The 17,999-nt window shown below is 45.2% G+C and overlaps 1 protein-coding gene across 9 annotated transcripts in view; it reads right to left on the bottom strand.

Annotated features, from left to right (window-relative positions):
* The window catches only part of foxp2 (forkhead box P2), a 106,033-nt gene that overhangs the window by 32,235 nt on the left and 55,799 nt on the right, over positions 1 to 17,999 (bottom strand). For 6 of the 9 annotated variants that reach the window (XM_030440121.1, XM_030440123.1, XM_030440117.1 and 3 more), the window contains 4 exons: positions 12,823 to 12,912; positions 2,966 to 3,103; positions 1,490 to 1,579; positions 208 to 279 (listed from right to left, as the gene is read on the bottom strand). In XM_030440121.1, coding sequence (XP_030295981.1) covers positions 208 to 279; positions 1,490 to 1,579; positions 2,966 to 3,103; positions 12,823 to 12,912 — 390 coding nt within the window. The remainder of the gene's footprint in view (positions 1 to 207; positions 280 to 1,489; positions 1,580 to 2,965; positions 3,104 to 12,822; positions 12,913 to 17,999) is intronic. The other 3 variants (XM_030440125.1, XM_030440122.1, XM_030440120.1) reach the window with 2 other exon arrangements.

Raw genomic sequence — 17,999 nt, 5'->3', positions numbered from 1 at the left:
CCCCCACCACCACCACCACCACCACCCCTGATAGTTAATTGTCTCGCCTTCGCTGATGGTCTGTTACAGCTTATGTGGCCAGAGGGAGCTGGCAGAATGAGAGATTTACAGCATAAAGTGTGTGTGAATGCAAAGACACAAGTGCAATCACACCCCCAACATGTGCACACACATGCACAACGATTCAACCCCCCCGTTTTCACCCACCCCTCTCTCTGCTCTCCTCGCTGCCTCACTGAGTTGTTTATCGCTGGGCCAGACAGGCGATTGCGTAAGCCCCTGTGCAAAACAACAACAAAAAACAACAACAAAATGAAAAACATCAAACTCAGTCACTGCCGCGAAACAAGTCTCACACAGAGGGAGGGAATTCTTGGGGGGGGGGGACAAAAGCTTTGAAACTGAGTCGTAACACAATGGACTGTCATTAAATCATGAACACAGGTAATAATCAGCAGCAAGTGCACACTATCAGATTTGGCAGATTGTATTCAGTCTTTCTGGTCTGTAATGTCCAGTTTCTGTACTCCTCTCCTCTCTATATACATGTCTATGTGCACGCAGCGTGTCGTGCTCATGTGTTTCTGTATGTTTGCGCCGTGGTGGACCTGGGGAAAAGCGCGGAGGTGGGGGGTAAAACTTGTGATGCGCTCACTGGAAAACAGGCTGCATAATGGAGTGATGGAGGGAGGTAGTTTGTCCCCCCCCCTCTGCCACCCACCCCCACACCCTGCCTCAAGAGAAATAAGGGAGCAATTTCTATTCCATATTTGATGGCGGGGGCCCCCCTGAAAAATTCTATTCGCAAATCCAAACAGAAACAAAGCCGCCGGGAGGTCAGTGGCGGCTTCCTGTAGGGGCAGCATAATGGGCTGCTTGAGGAGACACAGAGATGCAACGCAGAGAACGAAGTGTGTGTGTCCGCATGCGTTCGTGTGAAACCTTTTTTTTTTTTTCTGATCAATTTAACTGCCTCCACACGTACGGTATTGACTGGATGTGGCCCACCGCGTGACACTAGAACGCAGCGACACAAATGTGGCCAAGGCTATAGTGCTCATCCCCTCCTCTTCAACAGCCGGAGAGAACGAGACGAAGCCGTGTCTGTCCACCAGCTGCCTGTCATTTTGATTTATGGGCGTCGCAGGCTGTAACTTTAGCTGTGGACGCATGTGTTTGGACGCCCGTAGAAAACAGTTCAATAAACGAATTGGACCCAGGACCCTCGGTCTCTGGTCTCGCGCAATGTCGCAATGTCTGGCGTGTGTGAGCGTCACTTGGAAGAGTTTATTAATGGAGTCAGAGCCAGTGTGAAGGTAGTGGGAACAAACGTACGGCTGGGAGTCTCGTTTCATCGCTCATCAAACCAGTTAACAAATTTACCAGCTGATCTGGTTAATCCAAGGCGAGGAGACAAAAGGAAATCTAACACTCCCTTTTTCTCATCTTATCTTAGGTGTAGGTGTGTGTGTGTATGTGATGCTCTTACCTCTTTTACCTGCTTGCCGGGGTGTTGCTGTTGGAGAAGCTGCAGATGAAGCTGCTCCTGTTGTTTCTTATAAAACTCCTGCAGGTGTTGCTGTGTACACACACACACACACACACACACACGCAGAGGATAAGAATTAGTTAATTCGACATCATATACAGTACAACCCTGTAACATTTTATAGGATTCAAAGGGCAAACTTGTCATATCAGGGACTAAGTTCAAAAAAAGAAACATCAAAGCAGACCTATTTTCTCTCTTAATCTTGTCTGTTTGCTCCAGCTGTACTTCATATGTCAGTTCTGCAGCAACTGTTGCACATTACAAATAAAACACTCTCCTGCTTTTGGCATTTGTATCCTCGCGTCGTTCACAGTCCTCTCCATATGGACTTTTAATAGTTGCACTACTCTGTAGGGGGCAACAATTCATCATATTAACTACGCATTTGGCAGCCGGAGTCCACTGGCGTCCTTTGGAGTGGCTGAAATAAACAGAGTGAACCCTCTCTGGAACAGGTCTGCTACATTAAACTGATTCCTTTAACACACAAACTGTGAGAGCTATTTAGGGGATGATTTTATTTCATGAGAATTTCAGGTGGGTTTTTTTTAGCCTGGAGGAGAGGTCTGTGGAGATCTTTCAAACTTCACTCTGTGCTCACTGAGGGCAGGTTTTGACACTGTGCTTCCCTGTTGATTTAGGATTTCAGATGCTTAATGTTCTGTGTGACAGATTCCCTTCAAAATGATTCAAACTGACCATGTAATCCTGATAGCACTGTAAACTCAAGAGTGCCTTTAGTTGCTGTGAAAAAGGCAGTGCGCTGAAACCAAACGTTGAGTCTGAGGAAGAGGAACAATCAGAATGACTGACATTCTTAATTAAACAATTCTCTTTCCCTTAATCAAATCTAAGAATGAGAAATGCATTTCAACTCTGACATGTGCCTGTGCAGAATGTGTGCGCCTTCTCGAGCCTCCAAACATTACATCATCCATCACCTATCATTCAGCTCTCAGTGCCCTACTCTCCCAGTCCCTGATGGATGCTTGTCAGGGAATTGAACCAGTGACACACCGGAGACGGTTAATTAGAGGTGACGTGAACAAGTGCGTCAATTTCAGATTCCTCTTGGTAAGCGTGTCAAGGACACCGGGCTGTGGTGAGTTGGCATGAGCGGCTGGTGGCTGTGATACACTGGAGCACCAGAGTGACTCAGGGTTGTGTGGGGGAATGTGTGTGTGGTTGAGTTTGTGTTTGCACACACGCCAGACAGTCATGCCAAAACAGGGTAATTGCAGGATGTATATATATATATATATATATATCTCCAACATACCAGCCTACTGCTGATGGGGCATGGCCCAATGTAGGTGTGTGTGTGTGTCTGCATGAGCTGGAGTGCCCCTAAATATTTGTCTGAGGGTGCATGCATTGAAGTGTGAGTATGTGTGTGTGTGTGTGTGTGTTTACCTGCTGCAGCATTACAGCCTGCTGCTGCTGGAGCAGGGCCTGGAGCTGCTGGGGGGAGAGAACCTGCTGCTGGAGGATCTGCTGCATCTGTTGCGGCGTGATCACCTGGGGACTCATCATGGCCACTGACACTGGAACCTGGACGGGAGGGATGAGATAGGACGGGGTGCGATGAGTTGACCAACAGGATCGGGTGCAAGGGAGAGGTAGAAAGGATGAGGAAATCGCGAGGACAGGAGATGAGGGTAAACAATGAAAGAGCAGGTGTGAAATGAATGGAGGAGAAGGGAGAAAGTTGGAAAAATAGATCATTAGAAAATGTGCATCAGGCCTACTGGCAAAGATCTACTGGGAGCGTGGTAATTGGTGACTGAGAGGTAGGGAGAGCAGGCCTCCCATGGCCGTGACGCTTGGCAGCCTAGAGGAGATGCTGAAGGACAGATGGGTGCTGTGCCTTTGTGTTGCTCTTCTTATTTTGCTCTGCCTCCACCCCGCTGGGAAAAGGACGAGATTTAAATAGACGTAGACCTTAATTAGCGGGACCCTTGAACTCCCCCCACACTTCAGCGTGCCTATCAGCGCTGCTATTGTGAAACAGCGTGAAAATGCACAACTATGAAGTTGCTTGAAACTACACTGATGAAGTGGACACCTCGGCGGGATGTGGTGGGTTGTTGGGGGTTCACCTTAAGCTACTTTTAATGTTGGAAGAGAGCAACTTATTTCACAAGATGCTTGTTGCTGTTTTACATTCTCACACAATCAACCAAAAGCACAGCTGTCTCTCGCTCTCTGCCGACATGCCATTTTTATAGAATGGATGTCATTTTTAGGTGATAATCATTAAAATATGTGCTGTCAGACTGCAGCCAAAACAAAACAAAGACACGTATCCTGTATTTCCGCCAAATTCTTCTAAAGCGTCAGCGCGAGCGACTTCTGAGGCGGTAGATCAATGGGAAGAGGATGTGTTTCTCTTCACACTTTGATTGTGTGCACGCTTTAACTGGAGAGTGTGGGCTAACAGTGATATTGTGGAGTGTCGACTCCTCGTAGCTGCTTAAAAATTTAACAACTTTTTGGAGAGAGAAAAGAATACTGTGCTAAAAGTGTTTACTTTTTTTCTCGAGTAAATTATATTTTATATCCAACGCTGCAACAACACACCAGTTGATTCACCTTGACTCAATATTGATTGAAGTGGGTCAAAGCTCCTCTTCTTTCCCTACATGACCTTTAAAATGTCATGAAATCAGCGTGGACACTTAATACTTTGATGTCGCCAGCACTAAGATGTACCAACATATAATTTTTAGATGCATCTTGTCAACGAAGATTCTTGACGGACAGGCTTTATGCGACTATAACACAATTAAAATATCAACTTGTAGCAACACCTTCACGGATGCTAATTGCGACAGTCTCTTGCACGGAGCTGCCACGACAGTAGCCGGCCTATATGGTGTGTCAAGGGGCCAATAAGACATCCCTGTCCTCATCGCCAGCTAATCAAGCTGCCTTGATTACTTTCCATGCATGTCTCTCCTCCCTCGCTCCCTCTCTCTCTCTCTCTGTCAGGCCTTGACACGTCCTTGTTTAGCTCTCCTCTCCTCGACGCCCACCCCCCACCCCAGGTTTTCCCCCCTCTTTGATTAGCCGAGACATTTGCATGGTCACTACACATTTTTCATTTTAGAAGTCATTATGCATTAGTGGCTCCTGATCGCCCGCCTTGACTAATCCTGATGAACTGAAAATCACAGCTGAAGGTCAACTTCCAGCCGGCCCCGCTGCACATTCATATTCATATTCAAACAAATCCTGCCTCCATTGTTCATTAGGGTCTTAGAGAGAAGGGACTCCATCTAAGGTGGGAGAGGTGGAGGAGGAGGAGGAGGAGGAGGATGTTGTGGTACATCTCTTTTCTTCTCTGGACTCCTCTGTGCAAAGGGTGCGGAAGAGAAAACGCATTCACAATAAGCGAGGTGCCGAACAAAAGCCGTCAAAAGTTGCAAATTAAACAGTCCATGTGTAATTATGCAAATGCTCTGCTTACACCTTCAATGTTATTAACCCTTAAAGGTACATTTGCTAGGTAAGTAATTACCCCCGCAGTCACTCCTGGTTTTGTGTTGGATGCCATGACAATAGGACGAGTGCAGCTGAGAAACAACATGAGTGATGCACTCATTAAGTCTATTAATTGGATGCTGGCTCAAAGATGTTTTGGTTCACAAAAGGGATGCAGGCATTAGACATGTAGGATTTAACACAAATGTATGCGCATGAATATATAAAGTGGAATTAAATATAAATTCTACATTGTACTTCAAAAGGTTCCCTTGTTGTGTAAGTGGGGGAAAGACGAAGCATTCGTAGTCAGATACCTGTGAATGAATAATGCAGGGTATCCGCAACAAAACAAGACTTCGACAGAGAAAGTCTAAACAGCAAACAGCCAGGTTATTAAACTGGAAGTTCCTTTTACACATTTGAGGCGTAATGCACGATAATCATCTTCATTTCACCGCTGCTCCACACAAAAAGAGGGACGAGGAAGAAGGGAGAAAAGGCAGGAGGAAGAAAAGAGAGGGGAGAAAAGGCACTGGCCCACGTCCATTGTGAAGTGCAGCACAATGCTAATTCCAGCATTTAACTGCATGCTTTTCTGCTTGACGTATCAGAGGCTCCAAGATGAAAGCAGATAAGTAATTGCTCTCCTGGTTCTTATTCTTCACTGACAACCCATAAATTTAATTTTACACACACGTTCATTTACATTTTCGAGTATATGACATGATAATTGCAGGAATATAACACCTCCATTTTGCAGGATACTGCACGAGGGCTTGATTGACGGGAGCAGTGAATTGAAAGGAACAGGAGGCTGAATTGCCTCTCCTAGAAATGATTTTGCCACGAAGGGATAAAATTAATGAGCATTTACTCGACGATGGCAATGGCGTAAACATCCGCGCGCCGTGGATAGACTGGAGACAAGCCATGATATCCAATTGGGCTGTGCCTCTGTTTCTCTGTAATCCAAAAGGATGTATTTCGAACACTGGTGCTCGAAAAAATATTAATAGGATTTATTAAATTGTTGGAAATTAGCTGCGGCTGATGTGGCCACTGGGGACCTTAATAACAAAAAAGGTGCTTCTCCTGTTTTTAATAGAGAAAATTTGGACAGAGAGAGTAGTTTGGAAATTGCTTTTGAACAAGTCATTTGAATATAAAGAGACATGCTTATTTAACCGTGTCCACCATTTGAACCCCTATTTGTTTATGTCCCCTGTCTTAAAGAGAGACACGAGCTGTATTGACATGAACTTTGAAGCCATGTGCTTTACCCTCAAAGTTGGAGAGCAAAACAAAGGACCTTTAAAATTGGCTCCTGATGTGAAAACACTGGTGGGGGCCCCTCACCAGAACAAGCGGATCATAACACCACTCTTGTCACACCGGCAGCCTGTAACCAGCCTCTCCAATGCCTCGTGAAAGGTCAAGCTCCTCCACAGAAAACTCAGGTATCTCTTCCAGGCAAAGCTGGCACCACAGTCTCTTGTTACGTTTGATTTAACTGGGCATCCTGGCATTAAATGCAGGACACTGCCATCTCCGCTGTATGCTGGCTAACACAGCCGCGTGCAACTATTTGGACCGATGGACAAATGCACTTTCAGCAATTACGTCCCCTCCACTATGTGGTGCTTTATCCTCACAGTTTTTACGAGCGAACTTGAATTACCTAAAGAAGGAGATAAGTGCTGTATCAGAGTTCAAGCTTAAACAATTAAATCAGTCCGGCAGAGAGGAATTCCTTTTATTCGATTTCTTTTCAAACGCAGTAATAATCAGCAGTGATTAGATGTCGGCCATAAACATCGCGTGGGCAGTGAACGCGGGGCGGTTATCAGCGACAGAGGTTGTTCCTGTAGCGCTGGGCAGGGCGCTGAGCTGCGCTACAGACGCCGCTCAGATAAATGCAATGAGAAACGGAAGGGTCTTGGTCGGTAATTACTGTGGATCCTTGGCAGGGAGAGTCACTGCTAATTAAGCCACTAGCTTCGTTTGACACACAGGAAGAGAGCGAGGGGAAAAAAAATACGGGAGAAACTCCAACCGCCAACCCCCGTCCCCCTTTTTCATCTCAATCTCCTGAGCATCCCAAGGGGGTCCCAAACTCAGACCCCGCCCCCCAATAGCTTGTAGACTTCTGACCTCTCAACTCCCTCTCAGCTGACACTGCTCATTTACTCGCCAATTACTGCCAAATACGGCCACGCGATTATTGATAGCCGGGACTCTCCACTCGAGGACCACCAATGCTATGGGGCGGATAGCACAGTGAGGACCTCGCTCTGAAGTTCAAGTGTGTTGACTGTGTATGCACTCACTCAATCGCACGTCGTGTTTTCAGCTTAGGGAGATCAATACTCCAGATTGTCAGGACTGAAGCTAAGTGGATTACTGAATGTTTTCCTAAATCAATTTCCATAGCTGTTTGGCAGCCGTGCATGGGAAGCGCAATTTATCATAACATAAAGACCCATCATGTAAAAAGCCTCTAATAAAAAGCCTTGAGGAGATTGGGACGGGCTTAGCACAATTTCCATATTGATTTATCTCTACATGCAGATAGTCATTGATTAAGCCTCCCCAGTGTTGTATACGCCCACTGTAGCTGTATCACATTGCTCCTGCACATTGTTTGTGTCATTATTGGCACAAATTGTCGCACCTTTATCATTAAGCTGGCACAATTCACTCCTGACTGATGCCTCCCCGCAGGTGCACATATTTCAAGAGTAAATGGGAGTGACAGATGGAGGGGGAGAGAATAAAAAAAAGGGAAAGTGCAGAGAGGAGAGTGCTGAAATAGAAAGAAAGTAAGAGAGAGAGAGAGAGAGAGAGAGAGGGTGGGGGGGTAGACACTTCCCTCTGATGTTGCAGGTAATATGGCCTCCACTGGATCAGCCTCTTCATCAGTGACACACAGTAAATTACAAGTGCTTCAAGCAGCTCAGTGAATTATAGTTCATCACTTGGAAAGGCTTTCCCCCCTCACCATCGGGGCCCAGGCGTATCAGATCTGCCGGTTAGGATCCAATTAACACCCTGGCCAGAATCATCTGATTGCATGTGTAAGGGCTGGTATAACTCGTTTATTGCACCCATGTATCTTCTGTCACAAGGTAAATTTGTTGCTGCTACATCAAAGGTCTGAGCTACTTTTTTTTTCTTCCTTGCTATCCTTCCCTCCCTCTCACTTTCTCTTGATCCCCCCGCCAAACTCAGCTACCTCGCCTTGGGGTTGCATTTCAACTTCTTTTGCATCACAATGATGAACCTGCTCTGTCCTCGCAATTTAGCAATCTTGTCCTGTAGGTGTTGTAAATGCAGGGGGGGGGGGGGGGGGGGGGGGGGGGGGGGGAGTAAAAAGAGAGCTGGGGTGGGAGATGGGGAGTGTATAAAAAAAAATCTTGTTTTCTGGTTACAAAAGCAGTAACCAAGGGTGTTTGACTTAAAATGTGCTGACGCTTTTTTTTCTTTTTCTCTTAGAGTCAACAGAAGTTTTCCTCATGAATAACATAATATTTTCCCCCTTCGTAGTGATAATTTTTCTCTATTTTCAGATCCAACCAGAGGGGATGCAGCGGAAAGATATATTCATAAATGTAAATGTGAACTACCATCCTTTAGCCACGCGCGCTGGAGTCAGCTAACCTATACACATGCCTAGCGTCGCAGCCCTTTTCCTTGACTCTGTGTGTGTGTGTGTGTGTGCGCGCGCGCGCGCATGTGTGTGCGTGCGCAAGTTCCGGATGAAAGCCAATAAGCAGATGAGTGCTGCTATCGAGGTGATATTGGCTCAGTGGTGAAAGTGTGGACCTGACCTTTAAGAGTGTGACACTTCCAAGGATGGCCCAGTGCCCAAAACCAATCTGACTGAGCCCGGGAAGGAAGCTGCAGAGTTTACAGAAAACAGGGCTTAAACCAACATCTCTCCTGATCCGTACACCGACCATAAAATCTTAAATATTTTCATTCATACTTAGAGGGAAGCGTTGCACAGATGGGACTGAGGTTATTAGTCTTGTAAAAAGGGGCATTCACAGCTTGATAGTGTGACAGGGGCACAGTTACTCGGGTGTAAGCTCTCAGGTTTTCAGCTGTTAAGAATTGGACATTCACTGTTGGGATACACCCCACGTGACAGTGTTAGGGGGGTTATTGTAGCTGTTTTATGAGGCTAGAGGTGGTGGCTATGTGGCAACAGGAGCCTCAGTCATATAAACACCTGGCACTAGGAGCTGCAACTAATGATCACTTTCATTGTTGATCGATGTGTCCATTACTTTCCTCATTAATCAATCAGTTGATTGATCTATGAAATTCCACAAAATGGTGAAAAATGTCACTGATTGTTTCCCACAGCCTAAAATGACGTCCAAAAATGCCTTGTTTTGTCCATAACCCAAAGATATTAAATTTTTTTTTTCACGTTATTTCATGTTAAAGAAGTAAAGAAATGAGGACAGTTCACATTTTGGAAGCTGGAATTTTGACCTTTTTTCTTTAAAGATTACTGCAATGGATTCATTTAATAGATGACAACTAATCTCAGCTCTATGTGGCACCCATTACAGCTGATTGCACTGAAACTTGCTCCCCCACCATGTGTTAAGCTACTTTAAGCCCTGCTCTGCCCTGTTCTTTATCAATAATGATCAATAGAGCCACTAACTAACAAGGCTCGCACAAAGTCACTTCTGGCGGCGTGAAAAAACTTTAAGTAACTGTCATTGCTCTTGTGTTTGTGTATGAGTGCACGCTGTGTGAAGATGCTTTATGTACGTGTGTGTGCGAGCGAAACAACTGTCACATTCGTAGGCCACTGTAATCCTCTCCGCCTCTCCTTGTCCGCGTTTCTTTATTTGTATTCCAAATGTCAGTGTATAAATGCCTTTTCGGAGGGGGTGTGGGGGTTATATTGCCACGGAGAGGAGGAGAGCATGGGGAAAAAGGAGCAGAGGAGAACGGCGCAGAGACGAGAGGGTGTTTGTGTGCCTTGGGAGAGCCGTGTAAGCAGCATGGCGGCGGCTGGGGGGATTTACAGGGAGAAATAGGTGTTTATTGAGTGCTCCCGTGGGCTTACTGTGTAATAATAGACCTGTCACATTACGCAAATGTGGAGAAGAAGCAGCTTGTGTGTGTGTTTGTATGTGTTTGTGGGACTGTTTTTTTCTTCTTCTTTTTTTTTTTTTTAAACATGTGTGTGTGTGCGTGCATGTGAATGCCAGAGATGCCTGCCTCCGCATCATCAACTACTGAGAAGCAGTGATGAGCGAGTGGATAGAATTAGTCAGGCGAGAGCCTTTAGCCGCTAATACGCGTAATTAAAACTGCAAGCTGAGGCACTTGGATGCTTGTGTACTAAATAATTTACATGCCATGATCTATGGATCATTTCCCCGCTCTTAAATACCAAAGATGGGAGAACAAGAGGGGAAAAGACTGGCAGAGGATTTATCAGTATCTGTACTATAAGCAGGATGTCATGGTAATATTAATCCTTTTTCCCCACTTTCTACTGCGCTAATCATACAAGGGTATCAATGCGCCTCATTCCTCCGGTGGAAAACATGCCGCTTGATTGCCACTGACGCTTATCGAGCTAACAAAATGCTGCACTATAGCACCCACTGTGGCCTCATAATCCAGGTAAATAATGCAGCTTTATTGGGTAAACTCCCTCAAGACAAGAATGAAATAATCTGGTGCTGATAAAAAAGGAATAAACAGAACAATAACAAGAGCAAAACAAGGCCTTTTAATCATGAGTTTCTGCTGCTTTGATATTTGCACAATAGGGTATTGCAGCTAAAAATGTCATCTGAAATGAGCGGATTCAAAGGCACACAGCGGCACATTCCACCTGTAGAAATGATCTCGAACCACAATGCACTGTCTGAGGCCCTGTTTGTGCAAGTGTGCATCACTGCCACGACTCTCTGCTTGGAGACTTTTCGGAACAAAGAGGTGAGGCTGTTAATAAAAGCTGGATCAACAGATGGATTAGCGGGGAGCTGAGGACGGGCCCGTTCGGCAGGCCCCTCTGATTCACATTGATTCATATCGCCAACGCGAGGCAAGGATGGAGTAAGCAAATGTAAATATTAAATATTTACCATCTGCTGGTGTTATTAGAGGCAGGGGCTTGGACATGGGCGGACGGTTATCGTGCAGCCACACTGCTCTCATTCAATATTGTTCTTCCTGCCATGTATTGTACTTGGTGACTCTGCAGGCATTTGTAGATCAGGAAACCCATTTGTTTGAAACCATTCACTTTGGCATACAGGACCCCCAAACAGAAGAAGGGCAATGGAGCCCAAACAAGACGCCTTTCCCCTCGCAGCTTAATAAACAAAAAACACCCTTTAAAATCCTGTTTTTAATACTGATGCCATTGTGTGGGAATATATACTGAAAATATTAACACTCTTGATGAGGTTGAGCTGAATTATTTAAATGCAAAAGCATGACCGAGTCTTCGCCAACCTTATCTCTTCGCCAGTGCGTAATTAGGTACACAGGGGTGTGACTCCAATTGGAGGTGTCGCCATTGTTAGACTCTGTGAAAATATCAACGGGTGAGGTTAACGCCAATTTCCCTGACATTAATGAAATGCACAGAGCCCCTAATGAGGTAAACCATTGCTCCTTGATAGTACTTATTAGCCGAGTGGAGGGCACAAACTCCCCACACTTCAATTTCAAACCGCTAAAAATAAATTAAATGAAAAAAAAAAAAAAAAATACTAATAATAAAAACAGGGAGCAGATGTCAAGGGGCCTTACATAATTCAAGAGAGAGAGAAAAAAACCTAACTAACTGTCTTGTTGACTTAAGCGAGCAGAAGGGAAAGAGTGCGAGAAAAATCTTAACACTGGGAAGAAAGCGGATTGAAGGCAACGTGTTAATGTGTAAATATGTGTGTGTGAGTTCGGCGTCGGCGTTCAACTGTTCCTGTGTGTGCGTGTGCATGTGCGTGACCTTTTCCAAATCACTGACAACAGAAATAGACAGCTCCACGAATCAATAAGGCAAATTAGCGCTGAAGAGTGGAAATGACAAGCAGTTAAAATTAGCTGTCTTTGTAACCTACTTCTCAGGCAGATGTGTCTTTCAAATAATAACTAACCTCTCGGATCGTCTCGTGGATGCAGCGCAGCAAAGCGTACGGGTCAAAGGATTTGTCAGCCCGCCATCTGATCTTTTGATATGCTTTAAGTGACCACTTTGATGGGCAGTATGCGTAAAATGTTTTTAAAGCTAAATACTAGTCGAGATACAGCGATTCAGCGATACTTGTGTCACTGCAGCAATCATCTCTGATAAATCACAATCTCTCCGTTATCCAAATAACCCACTGACATCTAAAGATGCAATTCAGTTTATATAAATTAAACCACAAGGAGCTAAGACCATCTGCATGTTTTAATATAAATATCAACATTTGGCACCTGTGTATTGATAATGTATAGCAGGAGGAAGCAGTACAATATATAGCTGTTTCAATGTTTTGTCCCATCCCTGCTTGAAAATATACAGGAGACCTCTATGGATTAAACTTTGCTCTCTCATATCTGCCTCTGTTGTGTTTTTCTTGTGTCCGTGTGACGCCTAGCCTCCAGGGGACTCGCTCTCGTCCAGCTTTAGGATTCCAACGGCAGGCCCGAGGATTGCGTTGGCAAATCAAACACACTTGTGGAACAGAGGAAATCTTCTTTTCGGAGGAGCATGTATTATGGATGGACTTAAGAGATTAGACGGGGAGCTGCTTTACCTGCAGTGGACGCTGCTTGTCCTGGCTCTTTGGAGATTTCAGGCCACTGCCTGGCTGCTGCAAGAGTAATTGCCTCGCTGCTTGTAGGGCCTGGGAAGAAAGGAGCACAAGACAAAAGGGCGGTGTGAAAAAAAGGAAGGAAGAAAGAGGTAAAGAGACAGTGAAAATAAACTATTAGATTCCCTGCAGCTGACAGCAGATATTATTCTAATTTTCAGGGACAATGACTGACTGAAAAACCCTGTCGAACATCAGCTGGTATTTTCTGCATTCTTGACATGGTTAACACTGCGTTGGAGATACGTTTTAGTAACAATTCAGCGAGCTGTGATCAAGGATAAATACAGTTTGTCTAGAGCACCCATGAAGAAGAGGGTGGAGGGGGTGGTGCGGCAGGAAAAAAAAAAGGCAGAGCGTCAGTAGAATTGACCTGTCTAGTGTGTGCTCAACTGAAATACCCACTTCTCTCGGCAAATTACCGCCACATTTGCATATTCATAATATCAATTTGAAGTAGAGGCAGCACCATGTGAAGTGTCCCTGGGAGCTGTAATTAAAGTTGACAAAATCAACATCAGATTACATTTAGAGTGAATTAACTAGCAGCACAGGTTTTACACTATGTATTACGGGTTGCTTATGAGCAGCGTGATACATAGACAGAAAAAACAGACTGATAGATAGAGAAAGAGGGACCTTTTCCTGCCTGATGAAATTAGTTCACGGCTGTTTGCAAAATCTGGAGAAAAAAAAAAAATCATATTTGTGAGTTGTAAAAATTCGTCAACATCTTTTTAATTTGTTTGCCCGAAACGGAGGAGATAAGAAACGGAGAGGCTGGGATGTGGCGTAATTTATTTCTCTAGGGTTTGATGGGATTACAGATCCCCTCCCGCCCGGCTCTGTGCGCTGAACGTATGTGACGAGCGGAGCTCCGGCTTCACAGGTACGGTGGCAGCTGGGCGAGCAGCTTCACTCTGATTCTTCAAGAGCAGATGGATGAAAGACTCTGGCAGAAAAGAACACTGTGCACAGCTGCTACTACTGCTGCTGCTCCACACTGTCGTATATACCTTGTATTCTTCAGGCCCATGAGCATCAAGTGGGAGAAGAAAAAAAAAACACGTATGCGCGCAGATACATACACACACACAAAAACACAACACAACAACTTCACAGGTGTTTCTTTTTTTTGATGAAAAAAGAAGAGGACGAGTAGGAGGAGAAGCAAGAAATAATACCCCCCCCCCCCCCCCCCCCCCAAAAAAAAAAAATCAAAAAATCTCAGATGGAGAGTGACACTTCCTCAGGAATCAGGGGTGCTCATTTTATTTTCTGGTGCTTGCCAGTATCCATGACAACAGCTGCCTTGACAGGGCGTGCATATGGCGCAGCTCTGCCAGCTGGTGGGAACAATGTTTGAACAAGTACATTGAGATCCTGAGCAAACAAGAGGAGAAGACGGGAGAGGGAGAGAGAGAAAGAGAAAGAGAGAAAGGGATAGCAAAAAAAAAGAAAAAAAAAGAAGATGCCATGTCTTAACCCCTCAGGGAACGCAGCCACCCCCTGATCAATTATGAAAAGACAGAGCAGGAGGGGGCGGGCGTGGGGGGGTGCTTTCTGTCTGTCTGGGTGCTCAGGAGGAGCCAGGCTTTCTGAACTCAAGTAAACAAACACATTACACTGGCACTGGGTCCTAACTGCATTGATCCGTCTCCTTGGTAAGAGGAGCCTAGTCGCCACCGCTTTGTGTGTGTGTGAATGTGTGTGTGTGTGTTGTGACATTTGTAAGCTGAGCCAGTGCCTCTCTCAAGAACACACACACACACACACACACACACACACACACACACACACACACACAAACAAAATGGCCTTATATTAAAACTGAGATATCTTTATGCTATATCTCGTGATACACAATATACATTTCCATATTGTGAAATCTCCTCAGAAACACTTCATAAATGCTAGGACCAGGCGACAAAATATTACAATTTTTTTTACCAAACACCTTGATATCGTAGAACAGTCTGTTAAGTTCAGAAAAAAAAACATTACTTCACTGTAATGCAGCCTCTAAAACCAGGAAAAAAAACAACCTAAATGCCATATCACGGTGTGAAAAACAATATATATTTTCATTATTCCAGCCCTAATCAACACCTGCCCATGCAGCTCTGTCCGTCAAACTGCATGAGGAAATCAAACAATTGCTCGACTTCCTTTTACTGAAGGCAAAAAGACAAAACAAATTCCTTGAATGCGGCCAATCACTTTGCTAATTAAAACACGGGGCCTAATTAATCTCACCATGATTGGCGAATCAAAGTAATTATAAGGTTTATTGAGTCCTGCACACAGTAGTTAGAGGGAAGGCTGCTTGATGAGTGCGACCCGACGTAGCTGTCAGGAGGAAATGTTTATCCATGTGTGAATCAATAATGACTCGCTGTGTTATATCCAAAGTCAAGAGAGCCACTCGATATTTTACACGCGGGCCAGGAGCACAAGGAAAGAGATGTTTTTAAAGGCACTTCCAATATCGATGCCAGGTAAATATGGAGCGAGGTGTGGGTATGAGAGGTGATGCAGAGAGATCAACTACACCTGGCTTATTAGAAGAGAAGTCTGCTCCCACTGCATAAAAAGTGCTCCTCCAAACATAACACAGACCCCTATCAACACCGGCCAAACTTTTTCAGAGTGGTTTTGTCGTGTCTGAAACTGTCTGTCACCTCTCCCTTGGAAGTGGGGTTAGACATTTTTTGAAAGCGTCTGCGTGTGGAAGGCAGGGGAGAAAAAAAAAACACAAAAAAAAAACAAAAGTCCTGTCCCCCTAGCTTTCACTGGCTCTGAGTATTCAGCCATTACAGTAAAAAGCACCAATTTGTGCCACCTACTTCCCACTCCACAGAGATGGCGAGCAGAAGCCCATCTCCCAGCACAAAAAAGCACAAAATGCCAAGGAAAGTCATCAAAAGTTTGCTGGAGAGCCGCTGGAGGGGACAAAAACGCAGACGAGTGCAGACGCACCGTCTATTTAACCTGGGTTGCTATGCAAGAAAAAATGACATCCCCAGTCTATTAATGCACACATTGTATAAACAGCACAATGTGACACATTCTTCAGAATGAGCGAGCGAGCCAGACAGACAGAGAGAGAGAAAGAGCCAGACCGGCTATATAAATAACAAGGCACTCAGAGGCATATTTGATGTTGATATCCATCACTGAGGTTGGAAAAGAGGAAAAAAACAAGAGGAGGGAAAATAACACACAGAGCAACCAAGACCGCGACATGGGGATCCTTATGAAAATAAGATTCTGCCCAAATGGATCTGCTGTAATTGGTTTCAGATAGTGAGGTCAGGAGAAAGGCGATACAGCCAACTATTATGCGAAACGGACTGAGAAACAAGAATGTTTACACAGGCATTCCTCCGCTACATTAATAGGCATGCAGAGATCGCTGGAGAGGGAGAAAAGGAGAGAGTGAGGAGAGACTGACAGAGAGAGGGAAGTGGGGAAAAAAAAACCAAACCCATCAGCCATCCATTCATCCCCTCCCCTCCCACTATCCTCCACTCTCACAGCCCCAGTGTTTAGACTCCATACAGAACGGGTTAATAAGGAACACCTATCACAATGCACCTTTGTAAGGAGCATGCAAAGATCTTAAACAAGCATGAAATACATTAGCAGGCCCTGCAATACTGGGCCAAACCATTACAAATCTCCAGATTGCTTATTGTGTGTGATGGATGGGGGGGGGGGGGGGGAAATAAGCCATCCAGTAAGAATGTCACTCTTTCAAATCCACCTGGAGACTGCACGATATGCAGCCATGACATTGGAATTGATATATCTGAGGGGCTGTGACATTGTGTTTGGACAGTGCAGATCACTTCCCGGCTCAGGTCACGCTGGGGGTTGTTTTTATTAGGGGATATAGCAGATATTGGAATGATGACACAGGTGTGAAATAAGTTGCCCTCAACAGGTGAGTCCTCACAGCACCGTGGCCTCTGCAGGACGGTCCAGAAAGTAGCTGTAAACACGGCGTATCAATCATCGGTCAATAAGAAATGGCTTGCATCACCATAGCACAGCCTCGCCGTGGTGTGCTGCAGAACAGATGTTTTGTGTGTATGCATGTGTGTGTTTGTTGTAGGGACTAAAGGGCTGCTGTTCAACGCTAGGCTGTCGGCCAGAACAACTCCAGTCATGCTGACAGCTTTGACAACTCCCACACACACGCACAGCACCACCAGGCTTATCTATCTTCGCTTCCAGGAAACACAGAAGGAGGAGGGAGGGGAGGGGGAAAAAAAAAAAAAAAAAAAGAGGCAAAAAAGAAAAAGTGTGACACTTTATCAAGCCGGAGAGAGTTGCATGCCACGGAAAACAAGGCACAAACAGTTTAAGCTGAACAAACAAACATGGCTGATTGGACTGAGGCCGCTGGCCCGCTGGCGGGGGAGACATGCGCTGACACTCCACACCAAAATATTTACACCCTATCTTCTTATATAAGTGGATTCGGGGCAGATGGATGGATGGATACGGATTTGGAGGGGCTGGCTGGAGAGGATAGACAAATGAGAAGAAGAAGGGGGAGAAGGATAAGATGCCCCACACAATGTCTGAATACAAAAGTGGGGCCTGAGTTTGTGAAAACAAGCAAAGTGTGACCAGGGAACGTTGTCGGGAGGCCCTAAACAGTCTTGGCGCAGGAAGGGAACGGATGCAGCTGGGTGGGTGTTGAGATTACAGGGCGTCCTGAAACAGAGGTTCAGTTGATACAGTTTGTGTCTATTAAAGCTCCATGGTGTTGTATCAGAGGTGCTGGTGAAGTAAAGGGCAACAAGGTACGAGTCTTTGAGCTCACTCACTTGTAAATGAATGCAGCTACAACAATTTCTTAGAATCAGGTCAATGCCTGATGTGTGCCGGCTTCTGTGGTTGCCATTGATCTCATTCACCTTAAGTAACTCGGCCAGTAGAGAGTAGAAAGACTCCTATCCTTTTTCTAAAGGTCAGAACTGGTGATGACGCGCTGGTGCCTCGACAATGGCTCCAGATACAGTTCCCTTATCGCCTCCACAAGGCTCACACAGAGCGCAATACACACCTGGATTCAGTCACCTCTGCCTGGTTGAGAATTTTCAAAGGAA

Source organism: Sparus aurata, chromosome 14 (genome assembly GCF_900880675.1).
Source record: "Sparus aurata chromosome 14, fSpaAur1.1, whole genome shotgun sequence".
NCBI classification, from domain to species: domain Eukaryota; kingdom Metazoa; phylum Chordata; class Actinopteri; order Spariformes; family Sparidae; genus Sparus; species Sparus aurata.
The sequence above is the reverse complement of the archived record's forward strand: the minus strand, read 5'-3'. Positions and strand labels throughout refer to the sequence as shown.